Source organism: Trachypithecus francoisi, unplaced genomic scaffold, assembly GCF_009764315.1.
Source record: "Trachypithecus francoisi isolate TF-2019V2 unplaced genomic scaffold, Tfra_2.0 Lachesis_group17, whole genome shotgun sequence".
Lineage (NCBI taxonomy): Eukaryota > Metazoa > Chordata > Mammalia > Primates > Cercopithecidae > Trachypithecus > Trachypithecus francoisi.
Genome location: NW_022681462.1, coordinates 36,664,073 through 36,686,975, shown reverse-complemented (window position 1 = coordinate 36,686,975; position 22,903 = coordinate 36,664,073). Strand labels below are relative to the sequence as shown.

General features: G+C 46.2%; 1 protein-coding gene and 1 non-coding gene across 2 annotated transcripts in view; one reads left to right on the top strand and one right to left on the bottom strand.

Moving 5' to 3' along the window:
- Window positions 1-1,347: 1,347 nt before the first annotated feature.
- Window positions 1,348-22,903, bottom strand: part of ELMOD3 (ELMO domain containing 3) — a 40,702-nt gene continuing 19,146 nt past the window's right edge. Inside the window, exons 9-11 of the mRNA XM_033175297.1 lie at window positions 18,413-18,543; window positions 2,261-2,337; window positions 1,348-1,953 (exon numbers count right to left, since the gene is read on the bottom strand). Coding sequence (XP_033031188.1) covers window positions 1,590-1,953; window positions 2,261-2,337; window positions 18,413-18,543 — 572 coding nt within the window. The 3' untranslated portion in view covers window positions 1,348-1,589. The remainder of the gene's footprint in view (window positions 1,954-2,260; window positions 2,338-18,412; window positions 18,544-22,903) is intronic.
- Window positions 22,385-22,446, top strand: LOC117063130. The gene has a single exon (XR_004428747.1). It is a non-coding gene; the product is annotated as a U7 small nuclear RNA (small nuclear RNA).

The following is a 22,903-nucleotide window of genomic DNA, read 5'->3' as shown; positions in this document are numbered from 1 at the left end:
ACCAACAGTGCTGGCCTTTCCTAGAAGCAGATGCAGGAAAAATGCTGTGCGGATGCCTTATACCAGTCAATCTTAACAAGAACTGGGCTACCTCGTCCACTGGCTAGACCCTACAAGGAGTCTTTGGGCTTGTAAGTATAGCAGAGGATGGACACCCTATGAACTCAGCAGGGTTTGGCTGTAGCACGCAACCTTCTGTCTCCTGGAGCCCATGACCAGGCTGGAACCTACCTATGCTTTCACCCTTGGGTGTGCCTGGCTCTAACCAGGTCCTGGAACAATAGGACCACAGGATGGTGCAAGACTTGTCTTGGAAAAAAACACATAAGATGCTTACTTAGAACAATTCCTTTATTTGAAAACCGCTGGTATGAATTTCCTCCTTCCCTCAATTAGGCCAGAAACCCATCATGGGGCGGGCACAGCCTCTACACGAGGAAGTCCCAGCTTGCGGGGGCTAGGATGGAGCAGCCATGAGAGACACCCAGCCACATGTCCATTTTCCCATCACAAACAATGGAGCGGGGGTCAGGGGGAGAACACAGTGGTAAGTGAATGGCCAGAAACTCTAGAGGGGGCCTGACACCCACCTGGTGAGGTACCTCCGTGCCCCAGCCCCACTGAGGACTCAGGCCCCTTGCTTGGATCATGCTGCCCCATCGGGTGCTGCCCCTGCCCTCTTCCTCTGAGTTCTAACAACACAGACACCAGCGCCTGAAAGCCCTGCCGCTGCCAGGGAGTTAGAATTCTGGCTGCCTCTACTTGGGAATCTCCTTCCATGTGTGGATCTGCAGAACATCCAGATGGGGCCATCCCACCTCATGATCCATTCACTCCCAGTGGGATACACTGGAACTCAACCTTGGAGACTGGAGCCCAACAGATTAAGGCAGAATTCTCCTTGCTTTGGAGGCAGGTCTGCGGGGAGGGGACGAAGTCTAGCTGCCCCTCATGTCCCATCCCAGTGAGGGTACTTGGTTTTGCACAGCTAAGCCCAGGAGCTTCCTATATCCCGTCTGCTGAGACAGCAAGGGGTGCGGCCCGGCCAGCCTCCTGACATGGTTTCCACTGACCCTCTGAAAGCCCCTGCAGCTCAGCCTTTAAACCTCCATCCATCTCGGAGTTCAGATCAGCCATATGCCTTAGGATGAGTGAGGCTGCAGGTGACTCTTCCCTGTGAAGGTGAGATCCTTGAAGGGAGGGGCTTCTGGCCCACAAAACTTCTGTGCCCCCAACAAGGAGGCCTGTCCCTTTGACACCCTGGCCAAGTACAGCTCCAGGGTCTTCAGCAGCCGCTGTGGGCTCTTCTTGGCCAATACTTCCAAGTCTGCAACAGAGAGAATTGGGGAGCAGAAGGCTTGAGGGGGGTCTCGGTGACACAATAGTCAGGGCCTCAAGCCTAGCAGCTCTAGGGAGCACCCCCAACCCCTATCCCATGGAGAGAAAGGTGAAGGAGCCTCAGATGGAGAGATCACTAGAGAGGTAGGCCAGGGAGCCAGATACAGACACAGGGACCATACACTCTACCTTGTCCAGACAATTGCAACTTTGAATAGTCCAACTATTGGACCCCAACTCCCAATTTTTGATCAGAATATATGCTCGTCGTAAGTATAAGGCCAGAAAGGGGCAACACTCAGGGCAGAGAAAGGAGAACTAGCAAGCTCCAGGGGGTGGGTGATGGAGATTTTGGTAAGCTGGAATTTGAGAAAGTGTGGATGGGGAAGAACTGCAGCCAAAACCAGTCTAGCAACCACCTTGGACTCTCTGAACCTGGGGCACTGTGCACTCAGGAGCCTAGGCCTCCCCAGAAGAAAGGGCACACCTCTGAGGACAAAGCTGGAGTCTGAGATGGTCTTCCGCTGTGTCCTCCAGACACGTGCAAGGTGGAGGAATGTGGCGGCATAGAAGCTGTTCACCACGGGGATGACCTTCTGCTGCCGATTACACTCTCTGCCGGAAGAAGGTGGGGTGACCTGCTCAGCAGTGGATGAAGGCTGAGACCTGGGTGCCCTCCCACCCGCTCTCCCCATTTCCCGAGGGGAGCCAGCCCAAACCCAGGATGCCCCCACCATTCCCCAGGAGCCTGACATCTAAAGCCATGGGTGGGAGGAGAGTCCTGGGGAGACTGGTGCATGGGGACTTTGTCCAGGCCCTCTAGGAGCCGGCAGGTGGAGTAGAGCTGGGGAAAATGAAGCCAGAGTCGGGATGAACCAGGCTTTGCTGGGTCATTCTAACCAGCTGGTGTTTGGGGACTCACCTGGAGAGACACTCCTCTCTCAAGGCCTGGATGGCGATGTGGGTGATGTTCACGGACATCAAACAGAAAGGGAATTGCTGGAATGGAGGGGGCGCCCAGTCAGTAGCAACTCCCGCTCTCACTGTGTTTCCTGTCATCTGCAGCCTGCTGTGGCTCGCAGGCAAGCACAGCCCCAGAGGCAACAGCTGATATTATTATTACTCCCACTTCATTTTCCCAATAATCTTCTTCCCATCTCACAGATGAGGAACTAAGGCTCAGTGATCTTAAGTAACTTTCCTAAGGCATGGGAACCAGGATACCAGCTGAGGTTATTTGCTCCAGAGCTGGTGTTTATAACCCCCATGCTAGCTCTCCAGCCTCTTCATCATCCAAGAGCTCTCCTTGGCCTGCAGCAGACCCACCCCCTGGGCCCACATCACCTCCTGGCGTCAGGATGAAGACAGAAGAGAAGTTCAGTGCTCTAACTAGCCCTACAGGTTCTTAAAGTCTCTTCTCCCCTTCTCTGGGCTTCTGGTTGTCTGGCTGCTCATGAGCACCTCATACTAAGGCAGACAGAGAGGATGCACGTGGGTAGGTCATCCTGACTTGTGGGCACACCCCGTTTTGTGATAACACAGAGGCCTGAGAACCGGCTGTGCAGGTCAGAAGCGGAGAGGAGGCAGCCTGAGTCCAGCAAGGGAGCTTCACCAGGACGGGCCTCAGAATCCCGTACGGGGGCGGCTTTAATGCTCTACGTTTAGTCAGACAAGCTCCTTTCTTTAATAACAATGAAACCAAGCTTGCCTAATCGCTGAATGGAAAGGGCCTTTTTTTTTTTTTCAGGGAACTTGCAGACATGACATGTTATTTTCCCCTGTTGCACATACACAAGGGCACCCGGTAAGAGGAACACATAGACCAGTGCATTCCTTAGTACAGATCAAGAACCAAGATCTATTTATCCCACCTGCTTCCCAGTTGAAGAAAATTCCATTACATTATAGTATAGAACTGTACTGCCCAGTATGGTGGTGACCAGCTGCATGTAGCTATTTAAATGAATTAAACATTAAAAACAAATACAAATTCAGCTCCTTAGTGGTACTAGCCACATTTCTAGTGCTCAGTAGTCATGTGTGCTTAGTGGCTGCTGTACTGGATGGCGCATTTCCAGTATCTAGACCATTTCTGTCACTGCAGAAAGTTGTGGACAGGGTTGAACTGCAGAAGGTCTTCTGGCTCCACAGAGATTTTTCTCAGGGTCTTCCATGACACCTGAATTCCAGATCTTGGCCTGGCTACCTGGTAGCTGTGTGTCCTTGAGAAGGCCACCCAACCTCTGTGAAACTCAGCCTTCCCATCTCTCAAAATCAAAAAGGAAATAAACTTTGAGTGCTGTGCAGAAAAAAGTTAAAACAGCAGGCCTGAAACTCCTTAGAGCCTGAGCCTTAGAAAATTCTTAGATCAGGCCATGGCTGGCTGACAGGTGAGAACTTGGATTTTGAGATGGTTCCCATCATTTCCTAACATTGTTCCTCAACTGCTCAGGCAAACAAGATAGTTTTTGCTGGCTGGGCCCAGAGCTCACAATCCAGCACTTTGGGATTACAGGTGGAAGGATCACTTGAGTCTAGGAGTTCAACACCAGCCTGGTGAGATCCTGTCTCTACAAAAAAATTTTTTTTTTCAAAAAAGCAAACACAAAAAAGATACTTTATGCAGAACACCAGCTTTCCCTCTATGATTCTAGAATTTTGGTATGTGCCAGGCAGAGGATGCCTACATGACCAGCATGTCATGGTAAAAACTTTGAGTACAGGGTACCTCTAATGAGCTTCCCTGATTGGTGACATTTTACACGTGTTGCACAATTTGGCAGTGGAAGAATGAAGTGCGTTCTGTGTGATTCCACTGGGAGAGGCCTCTTGGACATTGGCACCTGGTTTCCTACGGACTTTGTCCCATGCACTTCTTCCCTTTGCTGATTTTGCTTGCATTGTACTAAATCAGAACTGTTAAGTATAACTGTAAGTAGAGTCCCTTGTGTCTCTTAGGAATCATTGAACCTGTGGGTGGTCTTGGAAATCTAGCGCTAGTGCCACACTGGGTAGAGTCAAGTCACTAATCATTACAACAACTCCATGAGACAGATTTTTTCTTTTTTTTTTTTTTGAGATGGAGTCTTGCTCTGTTGCCCAGGCTGGAGTGCAGTGCAGTGGCGTGATCTCGGTTCACTGCAACCTCTGTCTCCTGGGCTCAAGGGATTCTCCTACCTCAGCCTCCCAAATAGCTGGGACTATAGGCACGTGCCACCACGCCTGGCTAATTTTTGTACTTTGAGTAGAGACCGGGTTTCACCATGTTGGCCAAGCTGGTCTCGAACTCCTGACCTCAAGTGATCCGCCTGCCTCAGCCTCCCAAAGTGCTGGGACTACAGGCATGAGCCACCACCGCACCTGGCCTTATGAGATAGATTTTGTCAACAGTTAACATTTTTTTTTTTTTGAGACGGAGTCTCGCTCTGTGGCCTGGGCTGGAGTGCAGTGTGGCCGGATCTCAGCTCACTGCACGCTCCGCCTCCCGGGTTTACGCCATTCTCCTGCCTCAGCCTCCCGAGTAGCTGGGACTACAGGCGCCCGCCACCTCATCCCGCTAGTTTTTTATATTTTTTAGTAGAGACGGGGTTTCACCGTGTTAGCCAGGATGGTCTCGATCTTCTGACCTCGTGATCTGCCCACCTCGGCCTCCCAAAGTGCTGAGATTACAGGCTTGAGCCACCACGCCCGGCCAACAGTTAACATTTTATCCCACCACCCATCTCACAGAGTTGCTGTGAGCATTACTTAAGAGCACATGTGCAAAATACTAGGCATAGCACCTGGCCCAAGTAGGTATTAACAAATGTTCATCATTATTATCCTTGCCTCAACATGAGTAGCTGAGAACAGCATTGGTGCTGACCTTCATGTACACCTCTGTACCTTCATGTATTGCCTATTTAATGATCATATATACTTGCATAATATCATCCCTTCCCTTGATTTTTTTTCAATCTAAAAATAAATATGAGAAGAACAGTATAGTAACAACATTATTAACAAGAGGACCTGGACTTAATGTTCATCCATTCTCAGGAAAAAAATTTTTTTTTTTAAGACGGAGTTTCACTCTTGTTACTCAGGCTGGAGTGCAATGGTGCGATCTCAGTTCGCCACAACCTCTGCCTCCCAGGTTCAAGCAATTCTCCTGCCTCAGCCTCCTGAGTAGCTGGAATTACAGGCATGTGCCACCATGCTTGGCTAATTTTGTATTTTTAGTAGAGACGAGGTTTCTCCATGTTGATCTGTTGATTAGGCTGGTCTCAAACTCCCGACCTCAGGTGATCTGCCTGCCTCGGCCTCCCAAAGTGCTGGGATTACAGGCGTGAGCCACCACACCCAGCCTGGGAACATTCTTAAAAAGCCCACTTATTGGCCAGGCGTGGTGGCTCAGGCCTGTAATCCCAGCAATCTGGGAGGCTGAGGTGGGCGCATCACTTGAGGTCAGGAGTTCAAGACCAGCCTGGCCAACATGGTGAAACCCCGTCTCTCCTAAAAACACAAAAGTTAGCTAGGTGTAGTGGTGGGCACTTGTAATCCCAGCTACTTGGGAGACTGAGGCAGAAGAATCGCTTGAACTCAGGAGGCGGAGGTTGCAGTGAGCTGAGATCATGCCACTGCACTCCAGCCTGGTGACAGAGTGAGACTCCAACTCAAAAAAAAAAAAAAAAAAAAAAGCCTACTTATCAAAAAACGGTAAAAAATTGGATTTCAGATCTACATGTCTCCTTTCCTTCAGAAGTTCCCTCAGACCTAAGAAGCATTGTTTAGAGCTAAAATACTGCACTGAGGCTATGATTAGGAAACTGACTAAAACACAACAGAGGAACTCAGACCTGGACATTTTTATGCTTCCATTTACAATTTCATTTATCCTCATGCCTCACATTTGGGCTTAAAAACCTTTGTCTGCTGAAACAGGAAGACCAGAGCATCTTTTGTGGCTGCTGCTGACCTGGCCCCAACCCTGAAGATTCCAATTGAGTGGTTCTGATGGGGAAAGTCTAAGCATCTGCACTCCCACTGCTATGTGACCCTTCAGGGTGTGCTGCTGGCTGGGAATCAATGCTGTACAGAGCCCACCGCCACCACCAGGCCAGGAGACAGGGCTAGGCCCAGCTTCACCACTCACAAGCTATGGCTTTGTTCAGAAACATTTGGACTCTCTTACCTGCACATTCCTCTGCTGCAAGGGGAGATTGATGAGGCTCATCTCTGCCCTACCTCTCTCACAGGATGGGCGTGTTGATGGAATGGAGTGATGGAAACTGCTTGGAAAACTATACAAATTGTTATCTGTAAGTAAGCATTATTTCTGTGTGTGTGTGTGTGTGTGTGTGTGTGTGTGTGTATGTTTTGAGACGGAGTCCCACTCTGTCGCCTAGGCTGGAGTGCAGTGGTGTGAACTCGGCTCACTGCAACCTCCGCTTCCCAGGTTCAAGGGATTCTCATGCCTCAGCCTCCGGAGTAGCTGGGATTACAGGCATGTGCCAGCAACCCAGCCAAACTTTTGTATTTTTATTACAGACAGGGTTTCGCCATGTTGCCCAGGCTGGTCTCAAACTCCTGACCTCAAGTGATCAGCCTGCCTTAGCCTCCCAAAGTACTAGGATTAAAGGCGTGAACCACCGTGCCCAGCCAGTAAGCATCATTATAACGTGCTTCCTGGCCTGCCAGCAAGGAACTCGATGCATGGTGCCTCTCTCAGTGCGACTGTGCTGTAGCGCTATTCTTAGGAGAGCGTGGCTGAAGCACTTCCATACTACTGGGACGGATGGGAGCCTGGGAGTCCCTCTAGTGTTTGCAATTTTGGACAATTCTCCTTTAACAGGTTGTCCTATGGGTACCTAAAACTTCAACTCTCTCCTTAGGAGAGCACGAGACTGGCTGCTGGCAGGGCTATATCCCCCAGCTGGTATTCTGATCTTATAGATTCTCTCCTGGAAAACTCTTTGTTTTCAAGATTCATGAGTGTTGCCGGTCAAGTTAAATTTCATATATATATATATTTATTTATTTATGAGACAGAGTCTTGCTCTGCTGCCCTGGCTGGAGCGCAGTGGCATGATCTCTGCTCACTGCAACCTTCGCCTCCTGGGTTCAAGCTATTCTTCTGCCTCAGCCTCCCGAGTAACTGGGATTACAGGTGCCTGCCACCATGCCCGGCTAATTTTTGTATTTTTAGTAGAGACAGGGTTTCACCATGTTGGTCAAGCTGGTCTTGAATTCCTGACCTCAGGTAATCCACCCACCTCGGCCTCCCAAAGTGCTGGGATTACAGGCGTGAGCCACCGCACTCAGCCAGCTCTAACCTCTTAACAAAATTTTTTTTTCGAGACAGAGTCTGGTTCTGTTGCCCAGGCTGGAGTGCAGTGGAGCGATCTTGGCTCACTGCAACCTCTGCCTCCCGGGTTCAAATGATTCTTCTGCCTCAGCCCGGAGTAGCTGGGATTTCAGGCATGTGCCACCACACCTGCCTAATTTTTGTATTCTTAGCAGAGATGGGGTTTCACCATGTTGGCCAGGCTGGTCTCTAACTCCTGACCTCAGGTGATCTGCCTGCCTTGGCCTCCCGAAGTGCTGGGATTACAGGCGTGAGCCATTGTGCCCAGCCCTCTTAACAAATTTTTAAGTATATGATACATTATTGTTGACTTTACTGCTATTGCTTCTTTTTCTTTTTTTTTTTTTTTTTGAGACGGGGTTTCACCATGTTGGTCAGGTTGGTCTCCAACTCCTGACCTCGTGATCCACCTGCCTCAGCCTCCCAAAGTGCTGGGATAACAGGCGTGAGCCACTGCACCCAGCCTGCTATTGTTTCTTATTGTCTGATGTGGAGTAAATAAAAGTCTCTGATGAATTCCTCAAAGGACAGCAGGTAAAGGGATAAGAAACAGACAGGTGAGAGTGGCCAGTCTAGGTGTGTGAAGACTGAAGTACGCAGGATATCCTCTCTCATCTTGCTGTTCCTTCTGCCTGGACGCTCTTCCCTGACATCTGAGTGACTTGCTCCCTCACCTCATTCAAGCCCTTTTTTCAAAACAAATGGGGGATTCTAAGCCGGCAATATACCGTGGTTTCTACCATGGTTTCCATATTTCTGCAGGCAGATCTTACAAGAGAGCCTTCATAAGCCACAAGAAGGAGACCTGAGGTCAGAGATGACTGATCTCTGAGACTTCGAGACTGATCTCAGCTGGAGGACTCTGAGGAATCCATTTCCCCTGTCTGGTCTCTGTTTTCTTACCTCTAAAATGAGAGGGCTGGACCAGTGATAGCTAAGATACTCCTCAACCTCTGGGCATCTGATATAACAAAGCAATGTCCCTGCAAGAGACCACACTGTTTCATAAGCTAACAACCACAGTCCTCAAACTTGACCCAGATATTCCCTTCCTGAATCATGAAGACCAGAGAATATGCCTACTTCCTCAGTTTGTGAGGTCCCAGTATATCTCCAGACCAGATACTCATGAAGGCCCACTCTGGTCCCCTCCAATGTGTCCCAGAATAGACAGGCATATGGGAAGCCTTGAGATTTAATGGGTGTTTCTTCTACAAAGATAGAGATATTCAGTACAAGTTAGAAATGAAAAACTGCTTGGGTGGCAGGAACTGTATGAGTATTTGTTTTGCATAGAAAAAGTTTCAGATTCAAGAACAGATCCACCTTACTGATGCTTGTGAGTGTGTGTGTGTGTGTGTAAGCAGATATGTATTCAACTGATTTAAAAAACACAAGATAGGCCGGGCGCGGTGGCTCAAGCCTGTAATCCCAGCACTTTGGGAGGCCGAGACGGGCGGATCACGAGGTCAGGAGATCGAGACCATCCTGGCTAACACGGTGAAACCCCGTCTCTACTAAAATATACAAAAAATTAGCCGGGCGATATGGCGGGCGCCTGTAGTCCCAGCTGCTCGGGAGGCTGAGGCAGGAGAATGGCGTAAACCCGGGAGGCGGAGCTTGCAGTGAGCTGAGATCCGGCCACTGCACTCCAGCCTGGGCGACAGAGCGAGACTCCGTCTCAAAAAAAAAAAAAAAAAAAAAAAAAACACAAGATAGTGCCTAATGTGCCTGGCACTTTACATTGTTTATCTACAACTTGGGACACCTCTATGAGGTTGAAATTATTTTCACATGTTATAAGAGAGGAAGCTAAAGTGTTTCTTTGTGTGTTTTTTTGTTTTTTTGAGACGCAGTCTTGCTGTGTTGCCCGGTTGGAGTGCAATGGCATAATCCCGGCTCACTGCAATCTCTGCCTCCTGGGTTCAAGCAATTCTCCTGCCTCAGCCTCCTGAGCAACTGAGAGTACAGGCACACGCCACCACGCCAGGCTAATTTTTGTATTTTTAGTAGAGACGGGGTTTCACCATACTGGCCAGGATGGTCTTGATCTCTTGACCTTGTGATCCACCCACCTTGGCCTCCCAAAGTGCTGAGATTACAGGCGTGAGCCACCACACCCAGCCCTTTTTTTTTTTTCTTAAACTCACATCCAGTCCATTAGAAAAACCTGCTGGCTCTACTCTCTTAAGCCCATATACTCGACATTCTACATCCAGAATCTGACCACTTTGCACCAACACCTCTGAAAATAATGCTGGTCCAAACCAGTATCATCTCTAACTTATTACAAAAGCCCTCACTGGAAATTATTCTTTTTTTTTTTTTTTTTTTTTTTGAGACGGAGTCTCGCTCTGTCGCCCAGGCTGGAGTGCAGTGGCCGGATCTCAGCTCACCGCAAGCTCCGCCTTTCGGGTTCACGCCATTCTCCTGCCTCAGCCTCCCGAGTAGCTGGGACTACAGACGCCCGCCACCTCGCCCGGCTAGTTTTTTGGATTTTTTAGTAGAGACGGGGTTTCACCGTGTTAGCCAGGATGGTCTCGATCTCCTGACCTTGTGATCCGCCCGTCTCAGCCTCCCAAAGTGCTGGGATTACAGGCTTGAGCCATCGCGCCCGGCTGGAAATTATTCTTAACTTACCAGTTGGTAGGATCCATTTAAAAAAAAAAAAAAAAAAAAGTAAGTTGGATTGTGTCACTCTGCTGCTCAAAGCCCTGCAGTGGCTCCTCATTTTACCCAGCGTAAAACCTAGAGTCCAGAGTCCTTTTCATAGCCTGCTAGGCCCTGTACCCTCTGGCCCATCACCTCTATGACCGCCTCTCCTACTGCTCTTCCTGTGTTCTTTCCACTCCAGGTGGCTTCCCTACTACTCATTACCTATGCTAGACACATTCCTTTCTTGAGTCCCTAGTTCTAGGTAATCCCTCCGCCTGGTGTGTTCTTCTCCCAGATATCAGCTTGGCTAACATTCCCACCTCCAAGGTTTGGTTTAAGTCTCACCCTCTCTTGACAGCTACCCTGACCACCCTATAAAAATACTATAACCACCTCTTCACATTCTGTCAACTCTATCCTATTTATTTTTTCCTTAGTACCTATTACCTTCTAGAGCACTCTATAATGTATTACTATAGTGAGCTTATGGTCATCTCTGCTGAAAGAATCTTTATTTTATTTACTGATGTATCCCAAGCACCAAGAAGAATAACTAGCACCAAGGGATGTTGAAAAAATCTTCGTTCAGTGAATGAATGAATCCTAGGTCCCATGAATATGGGATAGACAGATGGCAGGAAACAGGTCAAATTTGTTTTCTAAAATGGAGAGACTATTAAAAAATAAAATTAGCTGGGCATGGTACCACACACCTGTAGTCCCAGCTACTTGGGAGGCTGAGGTGGGAGGACTGCTTGAGCCTGAGAGGTCGAGGTTACAGTGAGCTGTGATTGTGCCCTGCATTCCAGCCTGGGTAACAGGGTGAGAATCTGTCTCAAAAAATAAAAATAAAAATAAGATGGAGGGATTGCCACCTTTTGCTACTTGAGAAAACTATAAAACCCAACACCAGAGAGCAGGTCCAGACAGAGACAGAGGAGCTACCAAAGCACCTCTGGCCTGTTGGTAAGACTGTGGCTCACATGACTCATGGAGGTCCATCTCCTCCTCTTGGACACGTGAAGGCTAACTCTTCTCTTTCAGGGCCAAGAGACGCTACCCCTGTGCAAGGGATTTCCTCAGGGAGGGCAAAGAGTTGAAACAGCAACATCACAGCTGTGCTTGCTACTTTTGTACATTGTCTCTAATTTTCCCAGTGAGCCAGCTGAAGTTTCTATTGTGAAAAGAAAATATCTTGGGTTCCCCAAATCACTAAGCTAAAGGGAAATGTCAAGCTGGAAACTGCTTAGGGTAAACCTGCCTCCCATCCTATTCAAAGTCACCCCTCTGCTCACTGAGATAAATGCATATCCGATTGCCTCCTTTGGAAAGGCTAATCAGAAGCTCAAAAGAACACATTTGTCTCTTATCTACCTATGACCTGGAAACCCCCTCCCTGCTTCCAGTTCATCTCACTTTTGCTTCCAGTCCTCCCACCTTTCCGGAGGAACCAATGCTCATTTTACAGTGTTAATTGATGTCTCACATCTTCCAAAACCTGTAAAACCAAGCTGTGCTCTGATGATCTCAGGCACATGTCATCAGCACCTCCTGAGGCTGTGTCACAGTCGTGCATTCTCAACCTTGGAAAAATAAACTTTCTAAGTTAACTGAGATCTGTCTCAGATTTTCAAGGTTCACATTTTGGTAACTATGGATGGATTCTGAGTGGTGATGCCCCTGACCTTTGACAAATCTCCTATCAGTGCTTGGTACCAGAATGAGCTAATTTTATGGCTCAAACCAATAGGACAATTTGCTGAGGAGGGTCTGAGAGCACCCCCCTCCAGAGAATCCCTGATTTCCCCAAATTTGGTGAAGATCTTTGGCTGGGCGCAGTGGCTCACACCTATAATCCCAACACTTTAGGAGGCCAAAACAGGTGGATCACCTGAGGTCAGGAGTTAAAGACCAGCCTGACTAATACGGTGAAACTCTTTCTTTACTAAAAATACAAAAAATTAGCTGGGTGTGGTGGCGGGCACCTGTTTAACCCCAGCTACTCAGGAGACTGAGGCAGGAGACTTGCTTGAACCCGGGAGGTGGAGGTTGCAGTGAACCAAGATTGCACCACTGCACTCCAGCCTGAGTGACAGAGTGAAACACCATCTCAAAACAAACAAACAAGATCTAAAGTTTATTTTGTTGTACAACTCCTCTTTTTATTTGGAGTTTTACTTGCTTTTAACAAGGAAGGCAAGATTTCCTATTTTGATGACAATGGAAGGCAGGTGACTCCTTTCTGGAGTTTGAGCTCACTTCTAACAGGGAAGATGAGCTGGTTTTTTTGGTTTTGTTTTTGTTTTTTTCCTGCTTCTAGGATGGTAGACAGCAGTCTACAGCCTGAGACCCATCCCTAGATAAGTAACTGAATTATCTTGTTTTTAAATTAAGGTTATTACATCCATGTATCTTTCTGTATGTGCTTTTAAAGTGCTGGCCGGATGTGGTGGCCCACACCTGTAATCCCAGCACTTTGGGAGGCCAAGGCGGGTGGGTCACCTGAGGTCAGGAGTTCGAGACCAGCTTGATCAACATAGTGAAACCCCATCTTTACTAAAAATACAAAAATTAGATGCACACGGTGGTGCGCACCTGTAGTCCCAGCTACTCGGGATGCTGAGGCAGGAGAATCATTTGAACTGGGGAGGTGGAGGTTGCACTGAGCCAAGATCACGTATTGCACTCCAGCCTGGGTGACAAAAATGAGACTCTGTTTCAAAAAAAAAAAAAAAAGGCCTTGCGACATTGAGTTACAGGGCTTTAACTCCCGGGTCTAAAAAAGAACACCATGTCCTGCCAAATCTTTTTTTTTGAGATGGAGTCTTGCTCTGTCGCCCAGGCTGGAGTGCAGTGGCATGATCTTGGCCCACTACAAGCTCCGCCTCCTGGGTTCATGCCATTCTCCTGCCTCAGCCACCAAAGTAGCTGGGACTACAGGTGCCCGCCACCACACTCGGCTAATTTTTTGTATTTTTAGTAGAGATGGGGTTTCACCATGTTAGGCAGTATGGTCTCGATCTCCTGACCTTGTGATCTGCCCACCTCGGCCTCCCAAAGTGCTGGGATTACACGCGTGAGCCACCGCACCCGGCCCTATGTCCTGCCAAATCTTAAACATTGACAGCAATTAAAGCCTCAACTTCAAGCCTGGTAGAAGATGCCAATCAGGATAAACTGCATCCCTAAGACACAGGGCCAGAAATTAAAGCTACTCAACTCCTCAAGGCCCAGGGACTCTTGCGGAAGAGGTGGGTGCATGAGATTGTAAGAGCTGATTTTTGAAAGATAAAATAGGTAAAGTTTCTTTATAAATTAATCATGAATGTCAAAGATACACTGATGCAAAAGCAGCACATGACCCCCTGTGTCAAATTAACAGGATATTCTTGAAGCATTAAGCAACTCCTTAAGAAAGGTTATAAAGGTTATAAAAGGCTTATGGAAGTTATATCTTTTTTTTTTTTTTTTTTGAGGCGGAGTCTCGCTCTGTCACCCGGACTGGACTGCAGTGGCCGGATCTCAGCTCACTGCAAGCTCCGCCTTCCGGGTTTACGCCATTCTCCTGCCTCAGCCTCCTGAGTAGCTGGGACTACAGGCGCCCGCCCCCTCGCCCGGCTAGTTTTTGTAATTTTAGTAGAGACGGGGTTTCACCGTGTTAGCCAGGATGGTCTCGATCTCCTGACCTTGTGATCCGCCCGTCTCGGCCTCCCAAAGTGCTGGGATTACAGGCTTAAGCCACCGCGCCCGGCCTGGAAGTTATATCTTATGGTCAAGATTAAAATTTTATAGATTGTTTATAAAATTTTGAAAAACAAATTTAATTGGCTTCCTGCTATTTTTATTAGGCCTTACTGATTGAAAAGTCAAGTCTCTACTCTCAAGGAATGGATATTTTCACCTTCTTTTTGAAATCCTTGAGTTATCACTTTGGTTAAAAGAATAACTTATTTTACAATGACCTGTGATCCTATTTTGTGATGTTAAGTTTTAAACCTTTGATATTTGACAAACTTTCCAAAATCAAATCATAAATTATGTCTTTTTCTGACCCGATTAATCCTTTAAGATATAAGTTTCCATAATGTCCAAAAATGACATAATTTGGCTTATTTGGTATAAAAATTATACAGGAGGCCGGGCGCGGTGGCTCAAGCCTGTAATCCCAGCACTTTGGGAGGCCGAGACGGGCGGATCACAAGGTCAGGAGATCGAGACCATCCTGGCTAACACAGTGAAACCCCATCTCTACTAAAAAAAAATACAAAAAACTAGCCAGGTGAGGTGGCAGGCGCCTGTAGTCCCAGCTACTTGGGAGGCTGAGGCAGGAGAATGGCGCAAACCTGGGAGGCGGAGCTTGCAGTGAGCTGAGATCCGGCCACTGCACTCCAGCCTGGGCGACAGAGCAAGACTCCGTCTCAAAAAAAAAAAAAAAAAAAAAAAATTATACAGGAAGCATTGTCAAATATGAAATGGTGTATTATTTTCTTCGGGCTGTATTTGTAAAAATATGTTATTGGTATGTGATCTAAAATTATGGGAAACTCCTATAATTCTGATATAACTTAGTGTACATTATCAGTAATAATTATAACTGTTATGCTAAATTATTCTGTGCCACAGAGGTAACAAATTTCCTTATCAACTGTGTCTTTGGATGGCTTCCCTAAAACTTTGTCATCCACAGACAATTGTTGTGTTGCTTGGTCCTCTTTAGAAGGTGGTTTTATAATCAGCTGTAATAGGCCGGGCATGGTGGCTCATGCCTGTAATCTCAGCACTTTGGGAGGCTGACGCGAGCACATCACTTGAGGTCAGGAGTTCAAGATCAGCCTGGCCAACATGGCAAAACCCTGTCTCTACTAATAATACAAAAATTAACCAGGTGTGGTGGCAGGTGCCTGTAATCCCAGCTACTTGGGAGGCTGAGCAGTAGAATCGCTTGAACCTGGTAGGTGGAGGTTGCCACGAGCCAAGATCGCACCACTGCACTTCATCTTGTGTGACAGAGCAAGACTAGTCTAAAAACAAATGAATAATAATCATCATCTATAAAGGGGCTCTTGAATGCAGGTTTCTGATAACTTTGGAGATTGTGACATCAGAATAGAGGAAAAACTTTCAGATTCATGGAGAGCTCAAATGCTCATGAATATCAAAGCAGAACAGGAATTAACTACATGGACTGAAATAATTTTTTTGGCTTTTTGCTTAAAACATTGTTGATCCTTTGTTTTGTTTTTCAGAGTCTTCAAACTTTTCTTTTGAGCTATTGACAGCTTTTAACAATTTAGTATACTCCTATGACCAAAATTTGGAACATATTTGTTTCTCTCTATCTAATTTCTCCGGGATTTGGAAACTATTTGTGAGTACTCTTAATTTATGGCAATATAGTTATTTGCATAAGTACCATAAGAATCTATTTTCACGGGTAACAGGACACAACTGGAGAAACTGATTATTTTACCAAGGCTTTGACTGGAACCGTGTTCTTTCTTTTAAGGAATCAAACTTGATTTATGGAGCCAATAAAGCCCTTGGGAAACTGGCCTCATATTTTGTGTACACAGTCCCTGAACAGGGTTTCTGACTTGTGTTAAGTAAAGAATGTTACTTTACGACAGGCCCAAGAGCCCCAGATTTATCTTGGAACCTCAAGAGGAGAGGAAATTCACCCAACTCATAGATATTTGATGGTACAAATCCCTGGCAAGGCTTGGCTTTAAAAAAGTCTTGCCTGAGATTCCTTCTAAATAACAAAGTTCCATCAAAGTCAATGTTTTTAAAAAGCCTATGTTTAAAATAATTATTCTTGCTGTATTTTATACAAATAATCTGGCCAAGTATTATAAAGCAAATCGGTCCTACCATGCTTGTCTTTAGTAAAAACAAGAAACTGGAGAAAGAAAAATTATGTTTTAAAAACTATAGTACACCTGTCATGAGATCCTAATATTGCCTAATGTTTTTCAATTTTAATAATTTTCTACAGTTTGGGCTGAATTCTAATTTTCTTGGCTACAAGTCTTCAAAATAATGTTTTTGGCCGGGCACGGTGGCTCACATCTGTAATCCCAGCACTCTGGGAGGCTGCGGTGGGCGGATCACGAGGTCAGGAGTTTGAGACCAGCCTGACCAACATGGTGAAACCCCGTCTCTACTAAAAATACAAAAATTAGCTGGGTATGGTGGCGTGTGCCTGTAATCCCAGCTACTCAGGAGGCTGAGGCAGGACAATCGCTTGAACCCGGAAGGCAGAGGTTGCAGTGCGCGTGATCGCGCCACTGCACTCCAGCCTGGTTGACAGGACAGAGCGAGACTCTGTCTCCAAAAAAACAAAACAAAACAAAACAAAATAATGTTTTCAATTTCTTTTCCTCTTTTTTTTTTTTCCATTTTTCTAATTTGGAGTTACTGAAAACTAAGCCGTGCTTTCTTGCAGCCCTGCAAACTGAAGCCAGACAACTTCAGAAGAAAATAACAGCAACCTATTTACATACATAAGCCACATTCATACCTGCCTACTGATATAGACTTCAGAGTAATGTGGCCTATATTGATTTTCCAGGATTGTTCTTTTGTTTGTTGTTTTCTCCCTTCCTTCCCGTATTTTCTCTTCACAGGACATGAGACTTCACAACCTTCCAAAAATGAACTTTCCTAATAACTCAGAACCTACCCGTCTAGGAATAAACCATCCTAGCTATAAGAGATCAGATGAACCTAAGACCAGAGATTCATTTTCTTCTAAAATGCTTTCTCCAAAAGATTTCAAAAAAGAAAAGGGGGAAAATGTGAAAGGAAAATATCTTGGGCCCCCAAAATCACTAAGCTAAAGTGAAATGTCAAGCCAGGAACTGCTTAGGGCAAACCTGCCTCCCATTCTATTCAAAGTTGCCCCTCTGCTCACTGAGACAAATGCATATCTGATTGCCTCCTTTGGAGAGGCTAATCAGAAATTAAAATGTAATCATTTATCTCTTATCTACCTATGACCTGGAAGCCCCCTCCCTGCTTCAGAGTCCTCCTGCTTTTGCTGCTAGTCATCCTGCCTGGACGGAATGAATGTTCATTCTTACATATGTTAATTGATGTCTCATGTCTCCCTAAAAATGTATAAAACCAAGCTGTGCTCTTACTATCTTGGGCACGTATCATCAGGACCTCCTGAGGCTGTGTCACGGGCGGGCCTGTGTTCTCAACCTTGGCAAAAGAAACTTTCTAAATTAACTGAGACCTCAGATTTTTGGGGCTCACACTGTAAAAAGTAGAGTAGAGGTTCCTCTTCAAAGACTTTCCTCCCCATCTACTTAAGTTAAATAGTAACTTCTCTTAGAAGCAAAATTTATTCAAAGACCTCTGCTAACATTCTTAAACATCTACTAGCCGTAATAAAGAAATCAATGTACTTTATGTTCTTAGCTCCCACAATTTAGCCTAAGTATTGCCCTGGCATGCTTATACTAGTCCAAGCAAGCATTAAGTGATAGCCTGTTCCTCATCCTTATTTGAAGGTGTTTTTACCTTTCTCAGTATTCCACAAGTTACTTCCCCCTTCCTTTGTTCTCCTCTGCCTTTGCCTCTTTTAAAAAGTTCTAAGTTGCTAGCCAATCAGGACAAATACAGAATGTGAAGTCCTGTTCCAGCCAATAGAAACCGGACACAGCAGTAAAGTAGATGGGTCAAGTTATAAATGACCCTGTCTCCTTTATTCAGTGTACTCTCATGGCAAAACTGCTAGCTAGTGTACCCTTTCTGTAGAAAGTAAAAAAATAGCCTTGCTGAAGAAATTAACGTTCAAGTGCTATTTCTTTACGGCAGCAAAGAACAAGCATTTCTAACAACACTATGATTTCCATTCTGCAGATGAGGGAATCAAGGCTCTGAGGAGTTCAGGAACTTGCTTGAGCTACACAGCTAATAAATGGTAGAGCTCCTATTTCAATGCAGGTCAGACTGATGGGGAGGCCCATTCCTGGCTTGTTTCAGCTGTCCTGGGAGCCCTCTGGGCCACTCAGGTCCTAGCTCCACAGCCCTTTCCTTTCCTCTGGCTTCCCACCAAAGTCTCACCTGGATGGGGTGACGAGACAGGTGGAAAATCTCCTGTGCCATCAGCAAGGTCTTTGAGTCCATCACCAGGTACAGTAGATGCAGGAGGGCAAGGAAGCCTGCGCCTCTCAGGTCTGTGGCTGGATTCACTCCTGTAACAGAGGCCATGAGGAAACAGGGTGTGGCAGCGAGCAATGCTTTAAGAGCTTGCCGTGGGAAGCTGCCCTGACACTGGCCTCTTCCCAGGCTAGGAGAGCATGAGCAGCACAGGTCCACTTTCTGCCACACTTGTGGGGCTCATTCTAATGAGCTAAGCAGGGGCTATGTACCAAATGGGGATCCCAGGGCCCTGGGGCAGCCTCCCACATTAGTTTTCTTGCTGCTGTCTGTGACCCTTGACAGTTACTTCTCCACAAAACAACCAGAGTGATCCTTTACAAAAAAGGCTGAATTTACAGTTCTGGAACAAGATGAATAATGTACTTTCTGCCTATTCCTCCCACTAAGTACAGCTAAAAGCCCTGGACATTACTATATAAAATAAACAGAAGACTCTGAAAGGAGGGAAGACAGACTTACTAGGAATCCTGAGAGCTGAGAAATGACTCTCTGGTGAATTCCTGGGTTTCTTTTTGCCTAATATAGCCCAAGTGGTGCTGGAGAAGACAGCAACCCAGAAATGCCAATGGGAGCAGACTAAAAAGCCCCAAGGAAAGCTGCTCTCTCTAGCCAAAGGGTGGAGAAAGAGGCAGTGTAGCAAGACAGAAAGCTTTAGCCAACACCCACCCTACTGCAGCAAAACACCACAGAGAAAACTGTGGCCCTATCCCCACTCTTCTCCAGAAAAGGCGGAGTAGGGACCCTAGACTTCCATCCTGGCCTGACTGTCAAGGCACCCTTAGCTCCACAAGGGTAGCATCAGAGAAGGCCCAGCGGGGAGCTGGGACTTTATCTTTCCCAGGGGTAAGGAGACCCCTTGCCTCCTCTGCAATGTGGAAGTCACATAGGACGAGTAACGAGGTACCCCTGCCCCACCAGCCATGTTGGCCAGGCTGGTCTCGAACTTGGTATTAGTATAAGCCAGATGGGATACCTGGACTTCCACCCCCACCCGGCAGTAACAAGGTGACGCCCCTCCTTCCCCTGCTGGCACAGTAACAGAGGAGGCCTGCTAAAGTAGATTTAAGTAAGATCCAGAGTCTCATACAAACTATCCAAAATGTCTAAGATACCATAAAAAATCACTTGTTACACCAAGAACTGGGTAATTCTCAGTTTGAATGAGAAAAGATGATCAACAGACACCAACACTGAGATAACACAGTTGTTGGAATTATTTGACAAGGAATTTAAAGCAGCCGTGGTAGGCAAAATAATCCCCCCGCCCCACGATGGCCATGTCCCCAGAAGCTATGACTATGTTATGTAACATAGCAAAGGGGATTAAGATTGCAGGTAGCATTCAGCAGATCAGCAGAAAGGGAGATGATCCTGGAGTGTCTAGGTGGGCCCAATGTCATCGGAAGTGTCCTTAAAAGTAGAAAAGAAAGGCACAAGCCCAGAGCCAGAGAAAGAGTTGTGAAGAATGGGGCTCAGAGAGATGCTGTTTCTGGCTTTGAAGACGGAGGAATGGAGGTGGCCTCTAGAAGCTGCAAAAGGCAAGGAAATGGATTCTCCTCCAGAGCCTCCAAAAAGAACACTGCTGCCAACACCTTGATCTTGAACACAGGTTCTCAGTGAGACCTGAGTCAGACTTCTGAACTAGAAAACTATAAGATCATAATTTGTGTTGTTTTAAGCCACTAGGTTTGCGGTAATTTGTTACAGCAATGACAGAAAATGACTATAGTATCTACCATAAAATGCCTTTGGTAAGCAATTATGAACAAATATACTTTGAAAAAATGAAAGAATATAAAGTTTCAGTCAAGAAACAGCAGATATAAAGAATAACCAAATAGAAACTTTAGAACTGAAAAATAGAATAACTAGAACTAAAAACTCTCTGGATGGGGTCAACAGGAGAACAGAGACAGCAGAGGAAAGAATCAGTGAACTTGAATATGGGACAGTAACAACAGAATTACATAATATGAACAACAGAGGGACAGAAGAGCAAAAACCAAAATGAACAGAGCCTTAGAGATCTGAGGCTATAACAAAGATTTTTAACAATGAACAAAGATAGCATTTGTATCATTGGAATCCCACAAGAGAGGACAAAGTGTGGAGCTGAAGAAAGTATTCAAAGGAATCATGGCTGAAAATTGACCAAATTTGGCAAAAGACACAAACCTACAGACTGAAGATGCTGAGCTAACCTCAAACAGGAGAGGCCCAAAGAAATCCACACAATGACACATCACAGTCAAATTCCTGAAAACCAAAGACAAAGCAAATATTTTTTTTTTTTTTTGAGACGGAGTCTTGCTCTGTTGCCCAGGCTGGAGTGCAGTGATGTGATCTCAGCTTGCTGCAACCTCCGCCTCCACCTACCAAGTAACTGGGACTACAGGCATGTGCCACCACGCCCAGCTAATTTTTGTATTTTTTTAGTAGAGACGGGATTTCACCATATTGGCCAGGCTGGTCTCGAACTCCTGACCCCATGATCCGCCTGCCTCGGTCTCCCAAAATGCTGGGATTACAGGCGTGAGCCACTGTGCCCGGCCAGCAAAGATCTTTCTTTTGAGACAGAGTCTCACTTTGTCACCCAGGCTGGCATGTAGTGTGATCCCAGCTCACTGCAGCTTCCACTTCTTGGGCTCAAGTGATCCTTCTGCCTCAGCCTGCCCAGTAGCTGGGACTACAGGCATGTGTCACCACACCTGGCTACTAAAAAAAAAAAATTTTTTTTTTTTGGCCAGGCATGGTGGCTCATGCCTGTAATCCCAGCACTTTGGGAGGCTCATGCAGGTGGATCACTTGAGGTCAGGAGTTCAAGACCAGCCTGGCCAACATGGTGAAACCCCATCTCTGCTAAAAAATACAAAAAGAAGCTGGGTATGGTGGCACAGGCCTGTAGTCCCAGCTATTTAGAAGGCTGAGGCAGGAGAATTGCTTGAACCCGGGAGGTGGAGGTTGCAGTGAGCTGAGATGGTGCCACTGCACTCCAGCCTGAGCAATAGAGTGAGACTCCATCTCAAGAAAAAAAAAAATATTTTTTTGTAGAGATAGGGTCTTGCAATGTTGCCCAGGCTGGTCTTGAACTCCTTGTCTCAAGCAATCCTCCTGTCTCGGCCTCCCAAAGTGCTGGGATTACAAGTGTGAGCCACCATGCCTGGCACAGAAAAGATTTTGAAAGCAGAAAGAGACTATGAACTCCTTACTTATGAGGGAGAGATCATTCAAATGACAGTGGATTTCTCATCAGAAACTACGCAGGCCAGAAGGAAGCAGCACATTTTCAAGTGCTGAATAAAAAGAAGCGTCAACCTGGAATTTTATATCCACAGAATTCAGAAGTGAAGAGGAAATTGAGACATTCTCAGATGAAGGAAAACAAAGACAATTTATAGCCAGCAGACCTATCCTAAGAGAATAACTAAAGGAAGTCCTTGAAATAGAAAAAAAATAAAAGAGGGAACTTTGGAATATTAGGAAGGAAGAACAAACAATGGAAAGAGTAAACACAACATTTTTCTTTTTCTTTTTCTTTTTTTTTTTTTTGAGACAAAGGCTCACTCTGTTGCCCAAGCTGGAGTGCAGTGGCGAGATCTCGGCTCACTGCAACCTCCACCTCCTGGGTTCAAGTGATTCTCCTGCCTCAGCCTCCCAAGTAGCTGGGACTACAGGCACGTGCCACCATGCCCAGCTAATTTTTATATTTTTAGTAGAGACAGGGTTTCACTATTTTGGCCAGGGTGGTCTTAAACTCCTGATCTCGTGATCCTCCCACCTCAGCCTCCCAAAGTGCTGGGATTACAGGCGTGAGCCACTGTGCCTGGCCCAGATTTTCCTTTTTCTCCAGAGATTTAGAAATTACATTTATTGCAGTGTCACAGCTCTTTTATAATTTGTCTAGCAGTTTTTCTGGTTCTTCATGAGAACTCCTCCTCAAAAAAATTATGTTTGTTGATTGAAACAAAAATCTTACATTGCTGGTGTGATTCTCTACATATAGAGAGGATACATTTAAGACGATTACGTGATAGATGAGAGAGGGAACAGCGACATAACCATGTTGCCACACCAACAGACCACCAGTTAATTAGGAGTACATAACGTTTCCTTTTATCTTTTTTTTAAAATTAAAAAAAAAATTTTTGAGACAGAGTCTTGTTCTGTCACCCAGGCTGGAGTGCAGTGGTGTGATCTTGGGTTCAATTTCCACCTCCCAGGTTCAAGCGATTCTTCTGCCTCAGCCTCCTGAGCAGCTGGGATTACACATGCATGCCACCACGCCCGGCTAATTTATGTATTTTTAGTAGAGATGGGGTTTCACCATGGTGGCCAGGCTGGTCTCGAACTCGACCTCAAGTCATCTGCCTGCCTCGGCCTCCCAATGTGCTG